At 44.1% G+C, this 21,414-nt stretch overlaps 1 protein-coding gene and 1 pseudogene across 1 annotated transcript; one reads left to right on the top strand and one right to left on the bottom strand.

Moving 5' to 3' along the window:
- The first annotated feature begins 10,668 nt into the window (after nt 1-10,668).
- LOC129557173 (CTD nuclear envelope phosphatase 1 pseudogene) lies at nt 10,669-15,406 on the top strand (annotated as a pseudogene).
- LOC129556985 (procathepsin L-like) lies at nt 12,424-17,517 on the bottom strand. The gene is made up of 8 exons (XM_055427417.1): nt 17,404-17,517; nt 16,667-16,802; nt 16,018-16,140; nt 15,777-15,923; nt 15,368-15,592; nt 14,264-14,426; nt 13,028-13,145; nt 12,424-12,559 (listed from the first exon to the last, which is right to left on the bottom strand). Exons 2-8 carry the CDS (start codon nt 16,790-16,792, stop codon nt 12,460-12,462), a joined length of 1,002 nt encoding a protein of 333 aa, XP_055283392.1. The 5' UTR covers nt 16,793-16,802; nt 17,404-17,517; the 3' UTR covers nt 12,424-12,459.
- Between the last annotated feature and the right edge of the window lie 3,897 nt (nt 17,518-21,414).

Raw genomic sequence — 21,414 nt, 5'->3', positions numbered from 1 at the left:
ATCGAGCGAAGAGCATGGGACTCTCATTCAATTCTTAGTGGTTACATATCAAAGACTTGAGGGTATCAGTGCAATGGTGCCTGGGTGGCCAGTGCTTTCATAAGCAGGGTCTGGAAAGACCATCAGAAAGAGGTTGTACCTTCTGGCCTAAATGATCTGAGAATCCCTTTTCTCTTGGTTTCTCATTCCTTCCTGAATACCTTCACAGTTTAGATGCTTGTGTCCAATGCAGAAGTCCAGTTGTTCTTTCCATTTTTCAGCAGCCTCCAAAATACACTCTCCAGGTGTGGCCCCACTTGAGGAAAGTGGGACCATTCACTGGTTTCCTTTGTAATTTAATAGGTGTTCTTTAAAAATAAAAAGAAAACATGCTCTTTCAAATCAGTGGGAAAAGAAATGATGGGTGTTTGAATAATTAGCTAATCATTTGAGAGGGGAAAATTCCAAAACCTGATCCCCAAACATGTTGTAGATGGATTCAAAAATTAAAAATAAAAAGTAAAACTATAAAGGCATTGCAAAAAGATAAAGCATATATTTATAACCTTAAACAGGACCAAAAGACACAAAGCCCAAGATATAAATGAAAGATAGATGTGATTACATCGAAATAAAAGCAATACACCACAAATTTAAAAAGACATTTGATAGCTTAGGAGAAAATATTTATAATATATAACAAAAAATGAACACCAAGAATCATACATATTGAGAGAAAAAGAAGCTATCCTAGAGAAATAAAGTAATGATAAAAAACTGCAATTTGCAGAAGAGAAAACACAGATAGTCAATACACATGTGAAAAGATGGTTAGACTCCCTGATGATCAGGGAAATATAAGTAAAATAACGTCAGATTCAGTTCAGTTCAGTTCAGTCGCTCAGTCGTGTCCGACTCTTTGCAACCCCAAGAACCGCAGCATGCCAGGCCTCCCTGTCCATCACCAACTCCCAGAGTCCACCCAAACCCATGTCCATCGAGTCGGTGATGCCATCCAACCATCTCACCCTCTGTTGTCCCCTTCTCCTTCTGCCCTCAATCTTTCCCAGCATCAGGGTCTTTTCAAATGAGTCAGCTCTTTGCATCAGGTGGCCAAAGTATTGCAGTTTCAGCTTCAACATCTGTCCTTCCGGTGAACACCCAGGACTGATCTCCTTTAAGATGGACTGGTTGGATCTCCTTGCAGTCCAAGGGACTCTCAAGAGTCTTCTCAAACACCACAGTTCAAAAGTATCAATTCTTCGGCACTCAGCTCTCTTTATAGTCCAACTCTCACATCCATACATGACCACGGGAAAAACCATAGCCTTGACTAGACGGACCTTTGTTGGCAAAGTAATGTTTCTGCTTTTTAATATGCTCTCTAGGTTGGTCATAACTTTCCTTCCAAGGAGTTAGCGTCTTTTAATTTCACGTCTGCAATCACCGTCTGTGGTGATTTTGATTAACAAGGAACAATGAAGACTGCAAACATTGCATTGCTAACAAGGCTGGGAAATGATCCTTTTGTCCCCGCTGGTGAGACAGATAGTGGGCACATCCCTCTGGGAGGGCAATTTGAGAGTCCTTTTTCAATGTTTGTTTGTTGACTTTATTTTTGACTGTTCTGGGTCTTTGTTGTTGTGCGGGCTGTCTCTAGTTGTGGGGAGGTGGGGAGAGGGGTGGGGGTGTGGCGCTACTCTTCGTTGCAGTGCACTGGCTTCTCACTGCAGTAGCTTCTGTGTTGTGGAGCTAGGGCACTCAGGCTTCAGTAGTTGTAGCTCATGGGCTCAATAGTTGCAGTTCCTGGGCTCTAGAGCAACAGGCTCAAGAGTTGTAGTGCACAGGCTTAGTGGCCCCGCAGCAGGTGGAATCTTCCCAAATCAGGAATCAAACCCGTGTCTCCTGCATTTCAAGGCAGATTCTTTAGCACTGAGCCACCAGGAAAGCCCTGAAAGTTCTTTTTATTTGGAAAGCCCCCTGGCCCAATAGTCCCACTTTGGTATCTACAAAAGCCTATATTAGTCTTCTAAAAATTAAGTATTATTTGTGATAGCAAAAGGATGAGAATAATTTTTTTTATCTTATTCACAGAAATCCATGCTCTATTTTTTTCTAGGTTAATATGGAATACTGAATTAAAATTGCTTCCTCCATTTAGCAATCTGAGCTATGTGTTGACTTTTGATTCTTGTAGATTTATTCCAAACTATAGTTGCTAGTGTACTTAGCCTTTGTGAACTTCATATATACCTAGTTGACCAGAAAAAATGAACAAGCAATAGAATAAAACAAAATACCCAGGATGAGAACAATTTAAATGTCCACTTGCAGGGAGATAACAGATTTGCTATGTAGTAGTTTACATAAGTTGGGACTTACAAAACCCCTGGAAATAAATACATTAAATAGATTCATACAAAGCCATTCTTAACGTTAAAATAGATAAATGTAGAAAGAAAATATGTCTGCTAGCACCCTTGGCCTTTTGTTTCCTTTTAACCTGAATAGAATTAACATGTTCTTTACTCTCTGGCTTCACTTTCATGAAATGAAAGCTAATCACTTTTTTTGTTGTTGGTAAGGAAGAGTATACAAATGAGAAAGATGTGGAGGAAAAGTGGGAAAGGGAGGGTGGGTCTATAAGGTGGGTCTGTATTTCAGTCAGGGTTCTCCAGAGAAACACAACTGATCAGGGAAACAGACACACACACACACCATGAACCCATGCTAGTGATTTAGCTGTGAAGTAGACAAAGTCCCTGCCCTCAAAGAGCTCAGGCCTGGTGGATGAGACATGTGTTTAACTGCCACTCACTGTGATGAGGGCTCTAGGAATAAAGTACCGGATCTTTGCTCTAGAGCCATTTAAAGGAGCTGCCATTCTGAAAGTGAGGGGTCAGGCAAGGCTTTCCAGTTGAAATGACATTTAAACTGAGACTTGAAAGTGAGATCAGAAACTAGTCAGGAGAAAGTTAGGGAGGATGGAGAAGGCAAGTGAGAGGGATATGCACTAGCAGGTGAGAGAACAAAGATTTGAGAATAGGTACAGTATGATTTACTGGGGGCACAGCTGGTAATTCAGTTGGGAGTAGAATGTGAGGAGGGGGAGTGAGAGGTGAGGCTGCAGGGGTAAGCAAGGCCTAACTCATACGGGTGTTTTGAGTTAGTTAAGGAGTTTGGAATTCGTCCTGAGGGCAATGGGGAGCCACTGATGAGATTTAAGCAGTGCAGGAACATAATCAATATGCGTTTTAGTAAATATTACTTATACTATCAAGATAGGTGGGAAAAACATCAACAGCCTCAGATATGTGGATTATACTACTCTAATGACAGAAAGTGAAGAGGAACTAAAGAGCCTCTTGATGAGGGTGAAGGAGGAGAGTGAAAGAGCTGGCTTAAAACTAAATATTCAAAAAATTAAGACCATGGCATCTGGTCCCTTTATTTCATGGCAAGTAGAGGAGGAAAAGGTGGAATTAGCAACAGATTTGCTCTTCTTGGGCTCTAAAATCACTGTGGACAGTGACTGCAGCCATGAAATCAGAAGGTGATTGCTTCCTGGAAGGAAAGCGATGACAAACCTAGACAGTGTGTTGAAAAGCAGAGACATTACTCTGTTAACAAAGGTCTATATAGTCAAGGCTATAGTCTTCCCAGTGGCCACATACAGTTGTGAGAGCTGGACCATAAAGAAGGCAAAGTGCCAAAGAATTGATGCCTTTGAACTGTGGTGCTGGAGGAGACTCCTAAGAATCGCTTGGACAGCAAGGAGATCAAACTAGTCAATCTTAAGGGAAATCAACCCTGAATACTCATTGGAAGGACTGATGCTGAAGCTGAAGCTCCAGTATTTCGTTCGTATGATGCGAACAGCTGAGTCATTGCAAAATTCCCTGATGTTGGGAAAGATTGAGGGCAGAAGGAGAAGAGGGCATCAGAGGATGGGATGACTGGATGGCATCACTGATGCAACAGACATGAACTTGGGCAAACTTTGGGAGATGGTGAGGCACAGGGAGGACTGGCATGCTACAGCACATTTGGTAGCAAAGAATCAGACATGACTGCGCAAACGAACAACAACAATTTATACTATGGAGAATGGATTCGGAGTAGTCTAGTTTGAGTTTTGTTAGGTCACCACCATAAGAAGGTTAATGTCATCATCTCCACAAAAATTGATGGTGATAAGCAAAATGTCATTAAGTATGGAGAAAGCAGAGGTGTTTGAGGAATATTCATGAAGGTTGAGGTATCAGGGGTTGATTATGTATGTCAGAGGAAAGAAGAGAGAGGGAATGAATGAAATGTATGTTTGTGCAAAATGTTGTATATGTACAAAGCCAGGGAGCACTTGCAGATGACCTGTTCCGGGGAAAATTCAGCTCTGTACATTGGAGTTTGAAGTTTCTGTGGGTCAGCTGGGTTAGGACATCTTATAGGCATTTGGGTACATGGGGGGTTTCGAGCTCAGGAGAGGGACTGAAAGTCATCAGAAATTTCAGGTGGTACCTGCAGTAGCTAGAGTAAACGAGGTCATTTGGGAGGGTCTGGACTTTAGGGATGGACCTAAGTTAATAGAAGGTGAGGAAGGGGGGTATAGCAAGTTTAAACAAAGAGATTCAGCTGGAAACAGGATGAAGAATATAATATTGTAAGTGCAGTAATAACCTGGGGCTAAGTACTCTTGCCTGGAAAATTCCATGGATGGAAGAGCCTGGTAGGCTACAGTCTGTGGGGTCGCAAAGAGTCGGACACAACTGAGCGACTTCACCTTAAGAGGAGGTTTGCTTGCTTGTTTTATGATGGACAAGACACACATCTTAAAAAAAAAGAAGAAACAAAAACAGTGAAAAACAAAACTCCACGTGTGTTTGGGTAAAGACAAAGAAAAAGGACTATTCATATCCCTGAATTAATAATTGTGGTTGTTCCCCTGAGGAAGGGGAATATTAAGGGGATATAGTTTCAAAAGGGGCCTTTGCATTATCTTCACTGCTAGACTTTTGAAACTCTGAGAATGTATTCATATAATGTGGGTACATCGCTTATTCATTTGTCAGGATAGCAGATCATATTGTGTGCCTACTCTGTGCCAGGTCTTGTCTTCAGCGCTGAAGATAGGTGAACAAAACAGAACCCCTTGTCTCTGTGTGGATCTCTGTATAGACTGAATGCTGATGTGTGGAAGAGACACAGAAAACAAAACTAACAAATAAAATGTAATAGCTGATAGACGGTGGTAAATGCTATGGGAAAAATAAATAGGGGAGGGGAGAACAGTACTACCAGCGGTTATTTTAATTTAGTTCTGGGTAAGGACAGAATTATACTTTTGTCTGTGTATATGCCTAGGAATGGGATTTTTGGATCATATGGTAACTCTATTTTTAGTTTTTTGAGGAACCTCCATACTGTTCTCATAGTAGCTATACCAAATTCCATTCCCACCAACAGTGTAGAAGGGTTCCTTTTTTCCCACACCCTCTCTAGCAATTGTTATTTGTAGACTTTTATTGATGACCATTCTGACTGGTGTGAGGTGATACCTCGCTGTAGTTTTGATTTACTGGTGCGCATTTGATAGCTGAAAAAGTGAGTAGGTAAAAGGTAAGTTCTGGTTCTCATCAGGTGAATAGTTAACTCCACCTGAGACCATGTTCTCTGGCCTGTTCCTTAACAAAAGAGTTTCTCAGGCACACAGGGTTTTTTGTTTGGAAATGCAGCTCATCTCCAGGAAGCTATCTTCTTGGAAGTTAGAATGACACTCAGGACAGTATGACAGTCTGTGATAAAAGTCATGTGACAAAAGACTCCCAAGACACCCAGGGAGAATGAGGGTGGTGAGCCAGGAAGTGCAGGCCAGGACTAACTCCTACCAAAGTAAAACAGAAATCAACGCAGCAGTCAGAGAAAGATTCCTATTACTAGAGATCAGGAATTCAGTGTCAAAAGAGACCATAAAAGTATTCCCCAGCATGAGTTAGGCCATTTTGTGTCACGACTACTTTTTTTTAGCAGCATTTATATTGTTAATATTAAGTCTTGTTGCATCAACTCCCATGTTTCCTTCATATCTTTCTTATGATCTTTCCTCCCTCAGAGAAAAACAGGAAACATTTGATGTCATCAAGTAAAAGTGGTGCCAGTGAGTAAAGAAGACATTAATTTTCAAGTTAAGTAATAACTTTAATTCTCAAGTTAAATACAAAGAGAAGGAAGCAAAGCTTGTTTTCAGTGCATTTTAATGTGTGAGAATGTCTTTCTATGAGCTATCGACTATCTCTGGTTTGAAACGGTGACCAGTGCTTGATTTAGATGCAAGAGGACTTGTGAGGAAGGGAAAAGATACCCAAACTCCTTGGGCTGTTTTTTCTACTTGCTGATCTTTAAATCCACTGCTAAGTCATGTAGGGTTTCTTCAGCTTCTCCTGTCTTAGCTGACTGTTGCCTTGTGGACTGTACCATTAGAAGAATTGCAAGGAAAGGCTGAGAACCACTATGAGCTGAGAGATATTATCCTTCTGTATCCAGCAGGTCTAAATCGTCTTGGGCGGTCCTGAGTCGATGAATCCTCTTGGGCTGTCTGGGCTGTGGAGAAGAGCACAGGCAAGCTGTGCAGGCCAGGGCTGCACTGGGGCTGACATACACCACACACTATGGCTTAAAGTCATTGGAATTTACTCTCTCACTCCCTGAGGCCAGAATTCCAAACCAAAGTGTCTCTAGAGAGGAATCCTCTGTTGACTTTTCAGCTTCTGATAGTAAGTTGATGTTTCAGACCAGATTATTGTGTCAACTGAAGAAGAAAAAAAAAAAGCACAACGTAAAAGCTGGGAATTAAGCTTTACTTACAGACTTACGCAGGAAAGGCAGCTTCTCAGATAACTCTGAAGGACTGTTCTGAAGAGGTAAGAGATGAGCCAGGATATATAGGAGTTTTTGCAAAAAACAAAACAAACAATAAAAAAAAAATACCCCAGGTAGCTTCCCTAGTAGCTCAAACAGTAAAGAAACTGCCTGCAAGGTGGGAGACCCAGGTTCGATCCCTGCATCAGGAAGATCCCCTGGAGAAGGCAGTGGCAACCCAATCCAGTATCCTTGGCTGGAAAACTCCATGGGCAGAGGAGCCTAGTGGTCTATAATCCATGGGGTCGCAAAGAGTCGGACAAAACTGAGTGACTAACACACAGTCAGAACATCAAAAGATAACTGTTAATTACTTTGTGTGCTTAGTCGCCCAGTTGCATCTCATTCTTTGAGACCCCATGGACTGTAGCCCACCAGGCTCCTCTGACCGTGGGAATTCTCCAGGCAAGAATATTGGAGTGTGTTGCCATGCCCCTCCTCCAAGGGATCTTCCCAACCTGGGGATCGAACCCAGGTCTCCCGCACTGTAGGCAGATTCTTTACCCTCTGAGCCTTGAGGGAAGTCAGTTAATTACTTTAGTGCTTTTCTGTTTGGGGAGATGCCAGAATCTGTATTCACTGCAATCATTTCTTTGATTTGCACCTTAATTATCTAGGTGTAGTATCCTGTTTTTCTCCATCCTGAATCCCCTCAGGTTCACAGTTGGTGGCAACTTTTAGTGGAGATCAGTCCTGGGTGTTCATTGGAAGGACTGATGCTGAAGCTGAAATTACAATACTTTGGCCACCTCATGTGAAGAGCTGACTCATTGGAAAAGACCCTGATGCTGGGAGGGATTGAGGGCAGAGGGTACGACAGAGGATGAGGTGGCTGGATGGCAACACCGACTCGATGGATATGAGTTTGGATAAACTCTGGGAGTTGGTGATGGACAGGGAGGCCTGGTGTGCTGTGATTCATGGGGTTGCAAAGAGTCGGACACAACTGAGCGACTGAACTGAACTGAAACTATGGTGGACTTCCCTGGTGGCTCAGACAGTGAAGTGTCCGCCTACCATGCGGGAGACCAGGTTCGATCCCTGGGTTGGGAAGATCCCCTGGAGAAGGAAGTGGCAACCCACTCCAGTACTCTTGCCTGGAAAATCTCATGGACGGAGAATCCTGGTAGGCTACAGTCCATGGGGTCCCAAAGAGTTGGACACGACTGAGCAACTTCACTTTAGTGGCTCAGGGGTTGATGGCTGTAATATCCTTGGTTTACTGATATGGCAACATTTGTCTAAAATCAGAATTTGTTTTCAGCTTTATTTGATTTATGTCAATTGGTTTATTTTAAAAAAGCTTTTATGACAGATACTGTTTCAAACTTTTCACAGTTTAAATAAATATAAATGTCTTGAAAAGTTGCAGAAGATTCTAATATCTGTTTAACTATTTGACATCTGAGAGGTCTTCACATTTTCATTCATATCAGCACCTAGGCATTTTCTTAGAGTCCTGGGCTGTACTTCCAAGATTACGTGAAAGCAGTGTGAACTAGCCCCTCATAGTGAAGCAGGGTGACAGACCCTAAGGAGTCCTTTCTAGTGGACTTTCAGAGATTGAAGGTGGCAGATTGCGTTTTCCAAAGATGGCCGAAACCACATCTTCCATCCCACATGCTTTTCTACTAAGTGACCTTGCCTTGCCCCACCAGGAGGTGGACTGTCAACCCCTTCCCCTGGAACCAGGGCAACGTGCTCTGAATACAGTGAAGCAGCAGAGGTTGCCCTTGGGACTAAGATCAGGTCAAAAGAAGTCTTGCAGTTCCTCGTTAGGCATTCTGGCCTGTTCTCTCGGGATGTTCCTCTCCGAGCCAGCCTTCATGCCATGGGAGTTCAAGTCATGGGGAGGTCCATGTAGATACTCTGGTTGGCAGCCAGGGCTGAATACCCAGGCTGAAACAGCATCTAGGAAGGCCACGTGTGTGAGCCTGCTTGGATGTCAGCCTGTCAGAACTGCTAGCGATTCCCGCATGCATGAAAGACTTCCAATGGAAAACTGTATAGTTAAGCTCAGTCAGGAAATGGGAAAGACAGTTGTTTTTTTTCCCCCCAAACTGCTATGTTTCCTTATAGTTTGTTTTTACAGTAACAAATAACCAGAATAGTCTTCACTACATGCCCACTGGTTCCCCTGTGTCCTAAAAACCTAAAAGCCCCATCTCCCGCACCTTAATCTAATCACTTCCCACTTTCTCTAAATGTCATTTCTCTTTTCTAAGGGTTCTGACCTGGGAATTCTATGCTCAGACACCCACCCTTTTATCCTGTATTATTGATCGACTCAGGCATCCCTGGTTGCTCAGTGGTAAAGAATCTGCCTGTATTGCAGGAGACACAGGTTTGCTCCCTGGGTTGGGAAGATCCCCTGGAGAAGGAAATGGCAACCCATTCCAGTATTTCTTGTCTGGAGAATTCCATGAACAGAAAAGCCTGGTGGGCTACAGTCCAGGGGGTCGCAAAGGAGTCCGACATGACTTAGTCTCTAAACAACGCAACAGCAGTAACATTGACTGGATCCTCTGGGTCCACTTCGGGTTTCTCTCCCTTCTGGTGTTTCAACCACCTCCCTCGGATAGCACAGTCTCTTCCTCAGGGTTCGGAATGTCTCTTCCACAGCATCACCGGGACACAGAGGCTGCTGCAATTCTGGTGTCTCAGTCTGGCCCCAACCAGTCCAAGGGGCTCAGATTGGGAGCCTCCCAAAGTTTCCTGTGGCCACACTGGGTCGTGCTATCTCCAAAGCCACAGACTTTTACTCCAAACACATCTGTCATTTGGGGTCAGGAAGTTGGAAAGGTAAGCACCTGTGGCCGCATTGAGGCTCCATCATGACACACAGTCCAGTGCAGATGTACTTGACCAGAGGCTGCTGGAAGTTTTGTGGGCTGAGACCCTAATTGTGCTCCACTTCATGTCCTCATAAGGAGTTATAGCATTCTGTTAACTGAATGCTTACACTTTCTTTTTATTTCCCTGAGTAAGAATATGAGAGTTTGAAACCCAAAGACAGTAAATACTATGTGTTTCCCTAGCTTGCAGAATGTAGACAGCTTTTCTTTTTAAAATCAAATTCAGGAATTAGGGACCTCGGTGTAAATTAGGCTTCAGACAATCACTTTTGATATTCACCTATTGTCCACCTCTGAGGCCACCAGACTACTTTTGAAGCCCAGTCCCAAAAGTGGGTGCTTGTCCTTCATTGCTTATGGATGTGAAGACAAACATTCTTGGCAATGCTTTGGGTCTGTTGCAAAGTAGCCACGTTGTCTTCACTAGAAATCCGGGAAGTTGTACCAGAAACAGACTCTGGGACATTCATTTTCAGAGTTATATCCTATAACCTCGTGGGTCAAACGATCATGATCTCTAAGGCCCTTTTCTAGACTGGAAATCATATGCGTGTGTGTTCACTTTTCTAAAATGTGAATTATTTCCTTATGAAAACAATTTACCGTCTTTCCCGAGGGCAGTGCCCTAGCACGCCCGCATAGCAGGCCACCCCCTGCCCCTCCCCCTTCCTTATCCTTCCCTCCCTTCTCCCTAGCTCCTCAATTCTTCATCCCCTTCACGCCTGGTCTCAGAGGACCCCACTGTAGCACCGCTGGTCTCGACCCTGCTGGCAACCTCCGCGAAGCCGTAGGTACCACTCCCAGCCCACGTGGGCCCCAGTGGACTGCCCACATCTGTCCCCCAGCTCCCTGTTCTGCTGGGCTTTCTGAGTCATCGGAAAGATGACTCGTCGTGGGTGGCTTTCTCAGCGCCCCTTCCATGCCCCTCTCTGCATCTTCTTCGGCCACTTGGGACTCCGCCCCCCCCCCCGCCCCATTACTGCGTCCCACCCCACCCCCGCCAGCCCTCCACCCAGGGATCCAGCGGTCTTGTGTCCCAGAATCGGCCAAGGCAGGTGAAGGGGAAGATCCCGGTATTACTCACTCCCCTTTCGGTGGGATCCTGAGGCCCACAGTCCACCTGGAACACCTCCTGACTTCATTCTGAAGGTGGTAATAGACACACATCCCTTTGGGATTTTGTAGGTAAGAGGCCCCATGTGGCTTCCTTCCTGGAAGTGGTGAGCCAGTGGTCCCAGCTGGTGGTGGTCACAGCAAGCTCTCCTGGAGCTCTACTGTGGCTGATGCACTGGATAATAGCAGAAACACTCTGGAAATACTACAGACAGCACTGCACTTTGGAATCTGGCCACTACCTCCAGGACACTCTCTGTGGTCCACGGTGACTTCTCCAGCACTGTGATCCTGCATGACTCCCCAGGGCTTACAGAAGCCAGCCAAGGCCATCCCCATCCTGGCTCAGTGACCCCAGCAATCTCACCCTTCTCGACCTGATTCTGATGCCAGATGCCCTCGGGTTCACCACTGATGTTTGTTCTGTGCTGAGCGGAAAACTTCACCAACATAGGCTCTACTGGCAGCTGCTTCCCCTTCCCCTGAGTTGGGGTGGTGGGGAAGGGAGGTTGAGCCCTCAGGAGGCCATCTGTCTGATGCCCTGTCCAATGGTGAGGACGGCCTGTGCAGGGTCTGCCCCTCCCATCCTCTCTGCCCTTGGAGCCCTGTGCTCTGTATGGAGTCTGGATAGACACAAGGGTCAGAGTTTGAAGCAGCCACCCTTTAACTTCATGTTCGCACTCCCTGAAAACTCCAGACTGGGGCCTAAGCAGAGGCCTAGGAGAGCCACAACAGTGCCTGGTGACTGTCCAGAGTGCGAGACCCATTCAGTAATCCAGGAGGCTCAAAAGAGAATCCGAGCCAGCTTTGTTTTGATTTAACAACTCTTGTACAAAACAACTTACCCATGTCCTTTAGATTGTCAAATTTTGCTCTATTCAAGGGATGTCAGACATAGTCAATGGGCAGCTAACATACGATCTGCATATTCATAACTATAAGGACCAGAAGGCCACACAGCCATTCTCCTAATAGACCACTGGCACATTCAGTTAGGGGCTTCCCTGGTGGCTCAGAGGTAAAGAACCCACCTGCAATGCAGAATATGTGGGTTTGATCCCTGGGTTGGGAAAATCCCCTGGGAAAGGAAATGGCAACCCACTCTGGTATTCTTGCCTGGGGAATTCCATTGACAGAGGAGGCTTGTGGGCTATAGTCCACGGGGTCACAAAAGAGTCAGACATGACTTAGCAACAACAACAAAACAAAACAAACAAAACAAAACAACAACAACAAAAAATAATCAGTTATGTCTTAAGAGCCCAATTATGTTTTTTACTCTAAAAATTTAATGTATTAAAAACAGAAGGAAGCACCACCTCTATTCTGAAATAAAATTTTATTTTAAAAGGTATAACTTTATACATCCTTTTAAAACATGAAAGTTCAAAATTCATGAGGCAAGTTGATCATACAAACATATTTACAACAGTAGTGAAAGAAGTGGTAACATTTCACCAGTGTAAAAGGTCATAGAATTCAGATCACAACTTGGATCTTCAATGATTGAAGTCTTTCATTCCCACACAATGAAGTCTGGCCAGTTTTAAGAGAATATCCTTCCTCTGGATATTGTTCTTAATCCAGCCTTTGAGATTTAGACGGTAGGATAACTGGCCATGGTGGCGATTCCACAGTGGTTGTTCCTGTCTTTGGCCATCTTTATGTAGCCATTCATGCCCCAACGTTCACCCCAGCTGAAAGCAGAGAAGGTTTTCATTTTATACAAACAATCAAACACATTTATATTAATTAATACTTAAACAGTGCACCAGAGGTCAAGACAGATTCAGAAAGAAGCAAGAAAAGGAGTTGTTCTTGTTCATGGTTGAGTTCTAAATGTACAAGTAACTTCTATCCCCAAACCTTTCACAGAACTATAAAATTAGAGATGTAAAAAAGAAACTCTTGGGGCCAGATGTGTTATATAATTAAAAAAATGTTTGGATTTAGAAATGAGATGATACCAAAACTACATCAATACCTTAGGCAACTTCAGACAGTATCTTAATGTTATAATCAAACATTAATATGTCTGTGATCATCCTAAGTGGCCTAAGACTTCAGAAGTGTACTTAAGGATTTGAGGACCTGAATTCAAATGCTGATTTCAAAAAGGACTCCCCTTTTCAACCTCAAATATAAGTATTTGGGGCATTTTATACCTGTTTTTGACAAGCCAATATTTATTGTCATCTGAGTCTGCTCCTTCAAAGCCATAGCCAACTACCAGAACAGCATGATCCACGGATTCACTGCTGCATTTTGGCTCATAATAAATGCCTGGGAAAATAAAATACAATGTTGGGGTGAAGACCTCCAAGTGACCTAGTCTATCAATCAGGGTAAGGAGACATCTCAAAATTCAGCTAAATGATACAAAACTAGATTTTTTTTTTTCATTCTAGGCTAGGGATCCAGGCCCTCATCTAACACTAGCAGATATACAAACAGCATACTCTCTTTTGTAAACAACACTTCAAAAGACATAAAAGAACACTCCTTAAAATCTTATCATTTTACTTTCAGGACATTTATTTTCCAGTCTAGGGAAATAGCACACAACACAAAATTGCTTTAGCCAAGAAGTTCTTTCTAGTTTTAATTCAGTTCAGTTCAGTTCAGTCGCTCAGTTGTGTCCGACTCTCCGCGACCCCATGAATCACAGCACGCCAGGCCTCCCTATCCATCACCAACTCCCGGAGTTCACTCAAACTCATGTCCACAGAGTCGGTGATGCCATCCAGCCATCTCATTCTCCGTCATCCCCTTCTCCTCCCGCCCCCAACCTTTCCCAGCATCAGAGTCTTTTCCAGTGAGTCAACTCGTCGCATGAGGTGGCCAAAGTATTACAGTAGCAAAATTCTTTGGAAAATTTCAAAGGTCTAACAGTTGAAACGCTGGGTGGCTACAGTCATATGTAGGGCTTTCCAGGTGGTGTCAGTGGTAAAGAATCCACCTGCCAATGCAGGAGACTCACAAGAAGTGGGTTCGATCCCTGGTTTGGGAAGATCCCCTTGAGTAGGAAATGGCAACCCACTCCAGCATTCTTGCCTGGAAAATTCTACAGGCAGAGGAGCCTGGTGGACGACAGTCCATGGGGCTGCAAAGAGTTATGGACACAGCTGAGCACACACAACTGGAAAAAAGTAAATTAAGCTATATGAATCAAATTAAGTAGCCATTTAAATATATTTATGAAGTGCTTAAAATCATGGGGACATGGTTCAAGTAATGTCAAATGGAAATATCAGGCACAAATACTAATAATAACAACTATATTAAATCTATACACCTTCAAATTTTACATTGGGTTCTACATACCAAAGAGTCAATTTTGCTGTATGTCATGGTGATTTTCCAATTTTTCTGCCTAAATTTCAACATAGACAAATACTTACCTGACTGATAGAACTGGAAAGATGGATTGCCTGCATCTATAGCAACAGAGATGGGGCCCAAAGTTGCCACTGCCTTCATAAGAGCCTTCTCCTGCTTAGGGAGGTCCACGAAACCAGTTTCATTAGCAGCAGAATTGTTGGGATTGTAATGGCAGGTGCCAGCCTTTCAAAGGTAATGGGGAAGAGACTTGATTAATACCATCCTCCTCCTAGGGTACACGAGTTCAAGACAATCTGCAGCTTAGTGATTTTCAAGTCAAGTTTGTTACAAAGCATCCCAGGAGATGGAATGCTATTGGCTGTTTTGAAATGGAAAAATTAGCTTGTGTCTGTTCAATCAGACACTCTCAATCTACCTGCCCATAAGAAACTTTTACTCAGGAGAAATTTGTACTTATAGAGAATGATATGTATATTTCCCTGGTGCCTCAGCAGTAAATAATCCACCTTTACCCCTACAAGGCAGAAGACATGGAGACGGGGGTTTGATCCCTACAAGGCAGGAGACATGGAGACAGGGGTTTGATCCCTGGGTTGGGAAGATCCCCTGGAGGGGGAAATGGCAACCCACTCCGGTAATCTTGCCCAGTATATCCCACAGACAGAGGAGCCCGGCAGGCTATAGTCTATGGGGTTGCAAAAGAGTCAGATACAACTGAGTGACTAAGCAACAACAACAAATGTATATTTCCACCTACCACAGAAATATTAACAGCTTTATGTTAACTATCTGGGCTTCCCAAGTGGCACTAGTGGTAAAGAACCTGACTGCCAATACAGGTGGCATAAAAGATGTGGGTTCGATCCCTGGGTCAGGAAGCTCCTCTGGAGGAGGACATGGCAACCCACTTCAGTAACCTTGCCTGGAGAATTCCATGGATAGAGGAGCCTGGTGAGCTACAGTCCAGAAGGTCGCACAGAGTTGGATATGATTGAAGCGACAGCATGAACACATGGTAAGTAGCTAAACAGAGAACTGTGCAAGGCTAACTATTTTAATGACAGTCTGCAGATAAAGATTCTACAATCTAAAATGTGGATTCTAAACATGATATCTGTTTTTCCCTAAAGTGTTCAACTTTGATAACAAGGAGCTCCTCTTACCAATCCAATGTATGGATAGGATTCCTCTGAGTCCAGGCCTCCAACGTCCAAAACATACTGGAAGGCATTATCCATGAAGCCACCGTGACAACCGTGATTGCCTTCAGGCTGAGAGCAGTCCACCAGGTTCTGCTCACTCAGTGAAACAAGTTTGCCAGTTTTTCGGAACATCTGTCCTTCAAGGGCACCCGTGGTACTAAAAGCCCAACAAGAACCACATGTACCCTGAAAACAAAATTTTAAAGCATAGTTTACAAAACAAATAGAAAGACTTTGACAGTAGCCCATGTATTTGGAAATGCTTTTAAAACCTAGTGAATTGCATGCTGTTGCACAGTGTATCATAGCAAAGATGGCAACTCTTATTTGGCTTTACTCTTGGAGAGAGATCTGCTGAATACCATCATACCTGAGTCTTCACAGGAGTTACATAGCCTTTCTCTCTCCAATCCACGGACAATGGAATCGAAGCAGAGATAGCTTCATTGAACACTTTCCCCTTCTTGTTCTTCTGCCCTCGAAAGCCATTCATCACCTGCCTGAATTCTTCATTGGTCTTCAAGGAAAAGGAAACAGAATGTTGAAAAGCAAGAGGTTATTTTGCTAAAGTGTTAAGGAGAGAAGGCACAAAAAATTCATGCCACACTCACCATGTCACCAAAGGCATTCATTGCCATGCTGAAGCTATGTTTCCCTTGGCTGTATTCCTGATTATGCAGCTCAATCATTTCCATATTCTTCTTCCACACCACTTTTCTCCAATCTTCTTCATTCTAGAGGCAAACAGGTAGCCTATACTCTTTTTTTTTTCTATTTAAAACCAACTCACCAAGGGCTTCACCAGGTGGTGCTAAGTGGTAAAGAATTCCCGTGCCAAGGCAGGAGATGCAAGAAACACAGATTCAGTCCCTGCGTTGGGAAGATCCCCTGGAGGAGGGTATGGCAACTCACTCCAGTATTCTTGCCTGTAGAATCCCATGGACAGAGGAGCCTGGTCACAGAGTCGGACACGACTGAAGCGACAGCACATTCCGTCACCAAGTGGATTTGTATATAAACAGGAAGAGAGACCATTTGCATATAAAGAGGAAGACAGCCAGAGATGGCTCTATACTTTTGGGAGCTGTTCTCCAGCACCCACATGACAGGGCAAATGCCCATAGGGTATTCAGTGACAGGTGCCATGAAGTTACTGCCCTGATAAGAGCCAGCCTCAACAGACTATATCTGCTACAAACTCCCAATAGCATGGACCATTCTCTGCAGGGTTTCAGATGGACAGTTTCAGATGTTACCAACCAACTCATAGAGTTTCCTGTGTTCTGCCTTCCACAATTTCCATTGTGTATTTAAACTGTGGTCAAATTTTGGAGCAGCTGAGGCTATTCCCAAGCAAAGGGCAGTCAGGAGGAGTGAAGGATTCATGTTCAAAAACCTAGGAAGGGAGAAGAAATGAGTATCTGATTAAACCAATCTTTCTAAAAGGCCATCGTTTTTTTCTGAGCCACTATGGTGGAGTAATGGAGAAGGAAATGGCAACCCACTCCAGTGTTCTTGCCTGGAGAATCCCAGGGACGGGGGAGCCTGGTGGGCTTCCGTCTGTGGGGTCACACAGAGTCGGACACGACTGAAGTGACTTAGCATGGTGGAGTAAAAACATTTATATTCCCAAGTATTTATACAAGGACAGTAGGGGAAGTCTATGGATGTGGGTAGGGAGAAAGAGCTCTGAGACCCCAGTTTCCGCGCGGGGCAGGATCAGGTTCCTCTTGGACTCAAACAGCGGCCAGGACGAGCCACCCTCCCGCGCTGCAGGCGGGCCCAGCCAGGGGGCTGGCCCGGCGAACTCCCTCCGCTGACAGAATATGTAGACGCGGTGCCGACAAACGCTCTGCAGTGCAGCTAGTGGGGGTCATGCTGCCTTGTCAGACCGGCGCCTCCTGGAACCCCTCCCCAAGCCCTCAACCCCCAAGGCTGCAGTCGCGCTGCTAGCCCGGGTGACCCCGCCGCGCCATGTCCCAGCCCGTGGCGCTCACCAGTGGCGAGGGCTGCTGCGCAGGCGCAGTCGGCGGCTCCAGATCCCGGGGTGTCTGAAGCTGGGTGGTGGGCGCCAAGACCTCCCTTTTAAGGCTCCGGGACTGCGCTCGGCAGGCCCCGCCCCCCGCTAGCACGCCCGGCGATTGGCTGAGCTTCATGTAGGCGGGGCCCCTGTGCTGGGACTGTGGCGCGTGACAAGGCTGGTCCCAAATTGTCCAGGTCTCAGCCTCAGTGGACCCCATGGCAGCGAGCTGGGGGCCACTGGGCAGAACGGAGGAGGGCGGCCGTCGCCTCCCTGGGGACCCGGATCAACTAATTACCTTGAATTCGTGCGCTTGGTCGGTGGTCCACGAAGAGGCTTGCAAGGGGTCCCAAGTGGATTTTTAGCTTAACCCTGTGCCTCCTTCCCTAGGGTTTTGTTTTGTTTAAATTTTAAGTTCTAATCCTAGAGTTCTTGGTGAAAGTCTTCGGGAGGACTGAGAACTGTCTCGTCCAGGGGCTCCCGCTTATTCCGCAGCGAAGGTGGGGCAGGCTGGAGGAATGCAAAGCCCGCAAGCCGACCTCCAGGGTTAAGGGTGGTACACGCTGGGTTTGAGGAATCTCAGTTCCTCAGAGAATGTGGCGCCCTGGTCACTGCCCAAATCCCAGGAAGGCAAAGGGCTGGGAGGGTCTCCAGAGAACAGGTGCTATTTTGTAATACCCTTCTCCTATCTTCCCCAGTTAGGGGTTCTTCTTATCTCTCAAGTTTTCCTCAAAAACCAACAGAAATGAGTTGTTTACAGAAAATTTTCGTTTAAGAAAAACGGAAAAATGGCAGGTAGTAACTGCTTTTACTTTCCCACTCTTCTTCCTTAGTATCTAGGTCCTTTTCTAGAGATTTAAGAAATTTACGATTTAAGGAAAGAAATTTAAGATTTAAGAAAAGGTCCTTTTCTGGAGATTTAAGAATTGTGACTTTTAGCTTCTGTGATTTCTACTTTAATTTACATTGAATGTCAGGATTTAAATGACAGTGAAAAGTTTTAAATGGAGGAAAATAGGTTTATATGTTAAATACTAATTTACATAACTAAGAATTTATGGAACACAAGTCAAACTTTGTACATGTGTGTCCTTTACTACATAAAAACACATTCATTATAGAAAGTCCCTTTTAGAAAAAAATGATCATTACCTCATGTCTGTTCCCACATTACTTTTTTTCTGTGCATATTTTGAATTGTTTAAATTAAAATGTACTCATGATTCACTGGACTTTTAAACTAATTTGTACTTAAGATTAAGTCGATAAGCATTTTAGAAGCACAATCAAACGTAATTTTACTATGTTAATATCTACATAACATAAAAATGTTTACTTAAGTGTACAGTTCTGTGGCATTAAGTACATTCACATTGTTGTGCAACCATAACCATCTCTCATCTTTGGAACATTTTCATCTTCTGAAACAGAAACTCTGTACCACGAAACAATAACACTGCATTTCTCCCTGCCCGCTGCCCTCTCTCCACCCCTGAAGCCTTTGGCAACCACTATGGAATCATGTAATATTTATCATCTTAGGCTTATTTCACTTAACATAATGTCTTAAAGGTTTATTCACGTTGTTTAGTTCAGTTCAGTCACTCAGTCGTGTCTGACTCTTTGTGACACCATGAATCGCAGCACGCCAGGCCTCCCTGTCCATCACCAACTCCCGGAGTTTACTCAAACTCATGTTCATTGAGTCAGTGATGCCATTCAGCCATCTCATCCTCTGTCGTGCCCTTCTCCTCCTGCCCACAATCCCTCCCAGCATCAGAGTCTTTTCTAATGAGTCAACTCTTCGCATGAGGTGGCCAAAGTATTGGAGTTTCAGCTTCAGCATCAGTCCTTCCAATGAACACCCAGGCCTGATATCCTTTAGGATGGACTGGTTGGATCTCCTTGCAGTCCAAGGGACTCTCAAGAGTCTTCTCCAACACCACATTTCAAAAGCATCAATTCTTCGGCGCTCAGCTTTCTTCACCATCCAACTCTCACATCCATATGTGACCATTGGAAAAACCATAGCCTTGACTAGATGAACCTTTGTTGGCAAAGTAATATCTCTGCTTTTTAATATGCTGTCTAGGTTGGTCATAACTTTCCTTCCAAGGAGTAGCGTCTTTTAATTTCATGGCTGCAATCACCATCTGCAGTGATTTTGGAGCCCCCCAAAATAAAGTCTGACACTGTTTCCACTGTTTCCCCATCTATTTCCCATGAAGTGATGGAACCAGATTCCATGATCTTAGTTTTTTGAATGTTGAGCTTTAAGCCAAGTTTTTCACTCTCCTCTTTCACTTTCATCAAGAGGCTCTTTAGTTCCTCTTCACTTTCTGCCATAAGGGTGGTGTCATCTGCATATCTGAGGTTATTGATATTTCTCCTGGCAATCTTGATTCCAGCTTGTGCTTCCTCCAGCCCAGCGTTTCTCATGATGTACTAAATTCATGTTGCAGTGTGTGTCAGAATTTCTCTTTTTTCTGAAGGTGACTAAAATACCCTTGGACAAATGTTTTGGTTCTCCAGGCATCCCCAGATGACTATATGGGTTATTTCTAGATTTGACTATGTTGAATGATGCTACTGTCAATGTTGTTGTACAAATGTTCATGTTTCTGTTTTCATTTATTTAGGGGATCTACCCAGAAGTGGACTCCGGGAGTTGGTAATGGACAGGGAGGCCTGGCGTGCTGTGATTCATGGGGTCGCAGAGTCAGACACGACTGAACGACTGAACTGAACTGAACCCAGAAGTGGACTTGCTGGATATGGTAATTCTATGTTTGATTTTTTTCTCTGTTTTCCACTGTGTCTGCATCATTTTACCAGCACCGCACAGGTTCCAATCTGATTGTGATTCGCAAATATTTTCTTAAATTCTGTGAGTTGCCTTTTCATAAAATCAGTACTGTCCTTTGGTGCACCAAAGTTTTAAATTTTGATGAAATCCAGTTTACCTGTTTTTTCTTTGGTTGCCTATTCTTTTGGTATCGTATCAAAAAAATTATTACTAAGCCCAGTATCATGAGGCTCTTTACCTGTGTTTTCATCTAAAGTTTTGTAGTTTTAGTTCTTATGTTTGGGTCTTTATCCATTTTGTGTTAACTTTTGCATATGGTAGTTAAGGGTCCAATTTCATTCTTTTGCATGTGGATATCTGACTTTCTCAGCATTATTTGTTGAAGACTATCCTTCCGTCTAGTCAAGGCAATGGTTTTTCCCGTGGTCATGTATGGATGTGAGAGTTGGACTGTGAAGAAAGCTGATCGCCGAAGAATCGATGCTTTTGAACTGTGGTGTTGGAGAAGACTCTTGAGAGTCCCTTATACTGCAAGGAGATCCAACCAGTCCATTCTAGAGGAGATCAATCCTGGATGTTCATTGGAGGGACTGATGCTGAAGCTGAAACTCCAATACTTTGGCCACCTCATGAGACGAGTTGACTCACTGGAAAAGACTCTGATGCTGGGAAAGGTTGGGGGCGGGAGGAGAAGGGGACGACGGAGAATGAGATGGCTGGATGGCATCACCGACTCTGTGGACATGAGTTTGAGTGTACTCCGGGAGTTGGTGATGGACAGGGAGGCCTGGCGTGCTGTGATTCATGGGGTCGCGGAGAGTCGGACACGACTGAGCGACTGAACTGAACTGAACTGAACTGATCCTTTCCTTATTGAATGGTTCTGGTAACCCCATACAATTTAGAAAAATCAATTCTTTTAAAGTTTTAAGATCTTTGAAGAAATAGAAGCTTTCCTCTCTCAGACACAGCAAGAGGCCGAAGGTCTTAGGTGGTTACCAAATATTGGAAATGACTGGAGGTTAAAATTTTTTAAAAATATACCATGGAGTTCAACAGTCATTCATTTAAGAAATCTAAGTACATAATCTAATATATGGGTTTTACATTTGCCCTTGGGTCACAGAGTGGAAAATCCCTACCACTGCATGACTTTCTATACCTGGGGCAGCCTAGAGGCTG

The sequence above is a fragment of the Moschus berezovskii genome, chromosome 7, assembly GCF_049115385.1.
Source record: "Moschus berezovskii isolate FMDL1 chromosome 7, NW_MosBer_1.0, whole genome shotgun sequence".
Classification (NCBI taxonomy): Eukaryota; Metazoa; Chordata; class Mammalia; order Artiodactyla; family Moschidae; genus Moschus; species Moschus berezovskii.
The sequence above is the reverse complement of the archived record's forward strand: the minus strand, read 5'-3'. Positions and strand labels throughout refer to the sequence as shown.

Bases quoted from the DNA above. Each gene is read 5' to 3' on its own strand.
- LOC129556985 (XM_055427417.1), bottom strand. From the start codon at position 16,792: ATGAATCCTTCACTCCTCCTGACTGCCCTTTGCTTGGGAATAGCCTCA. The intron at 15,593-15,776 runs GTATGATGGTAT...TTTTGTTTTCAG, and splicing joins TAACTCCTGTGAAGACTCAG to GGTACATGTGGTTCTTGTTG. The intron at 13,146-14,263 runs GTAAGTATTTGT...TTATTTTCCCAG, and splicing joins TTTCCAGTTCTATCAGTCAG to GCATTTATTATGAGCCAAAA.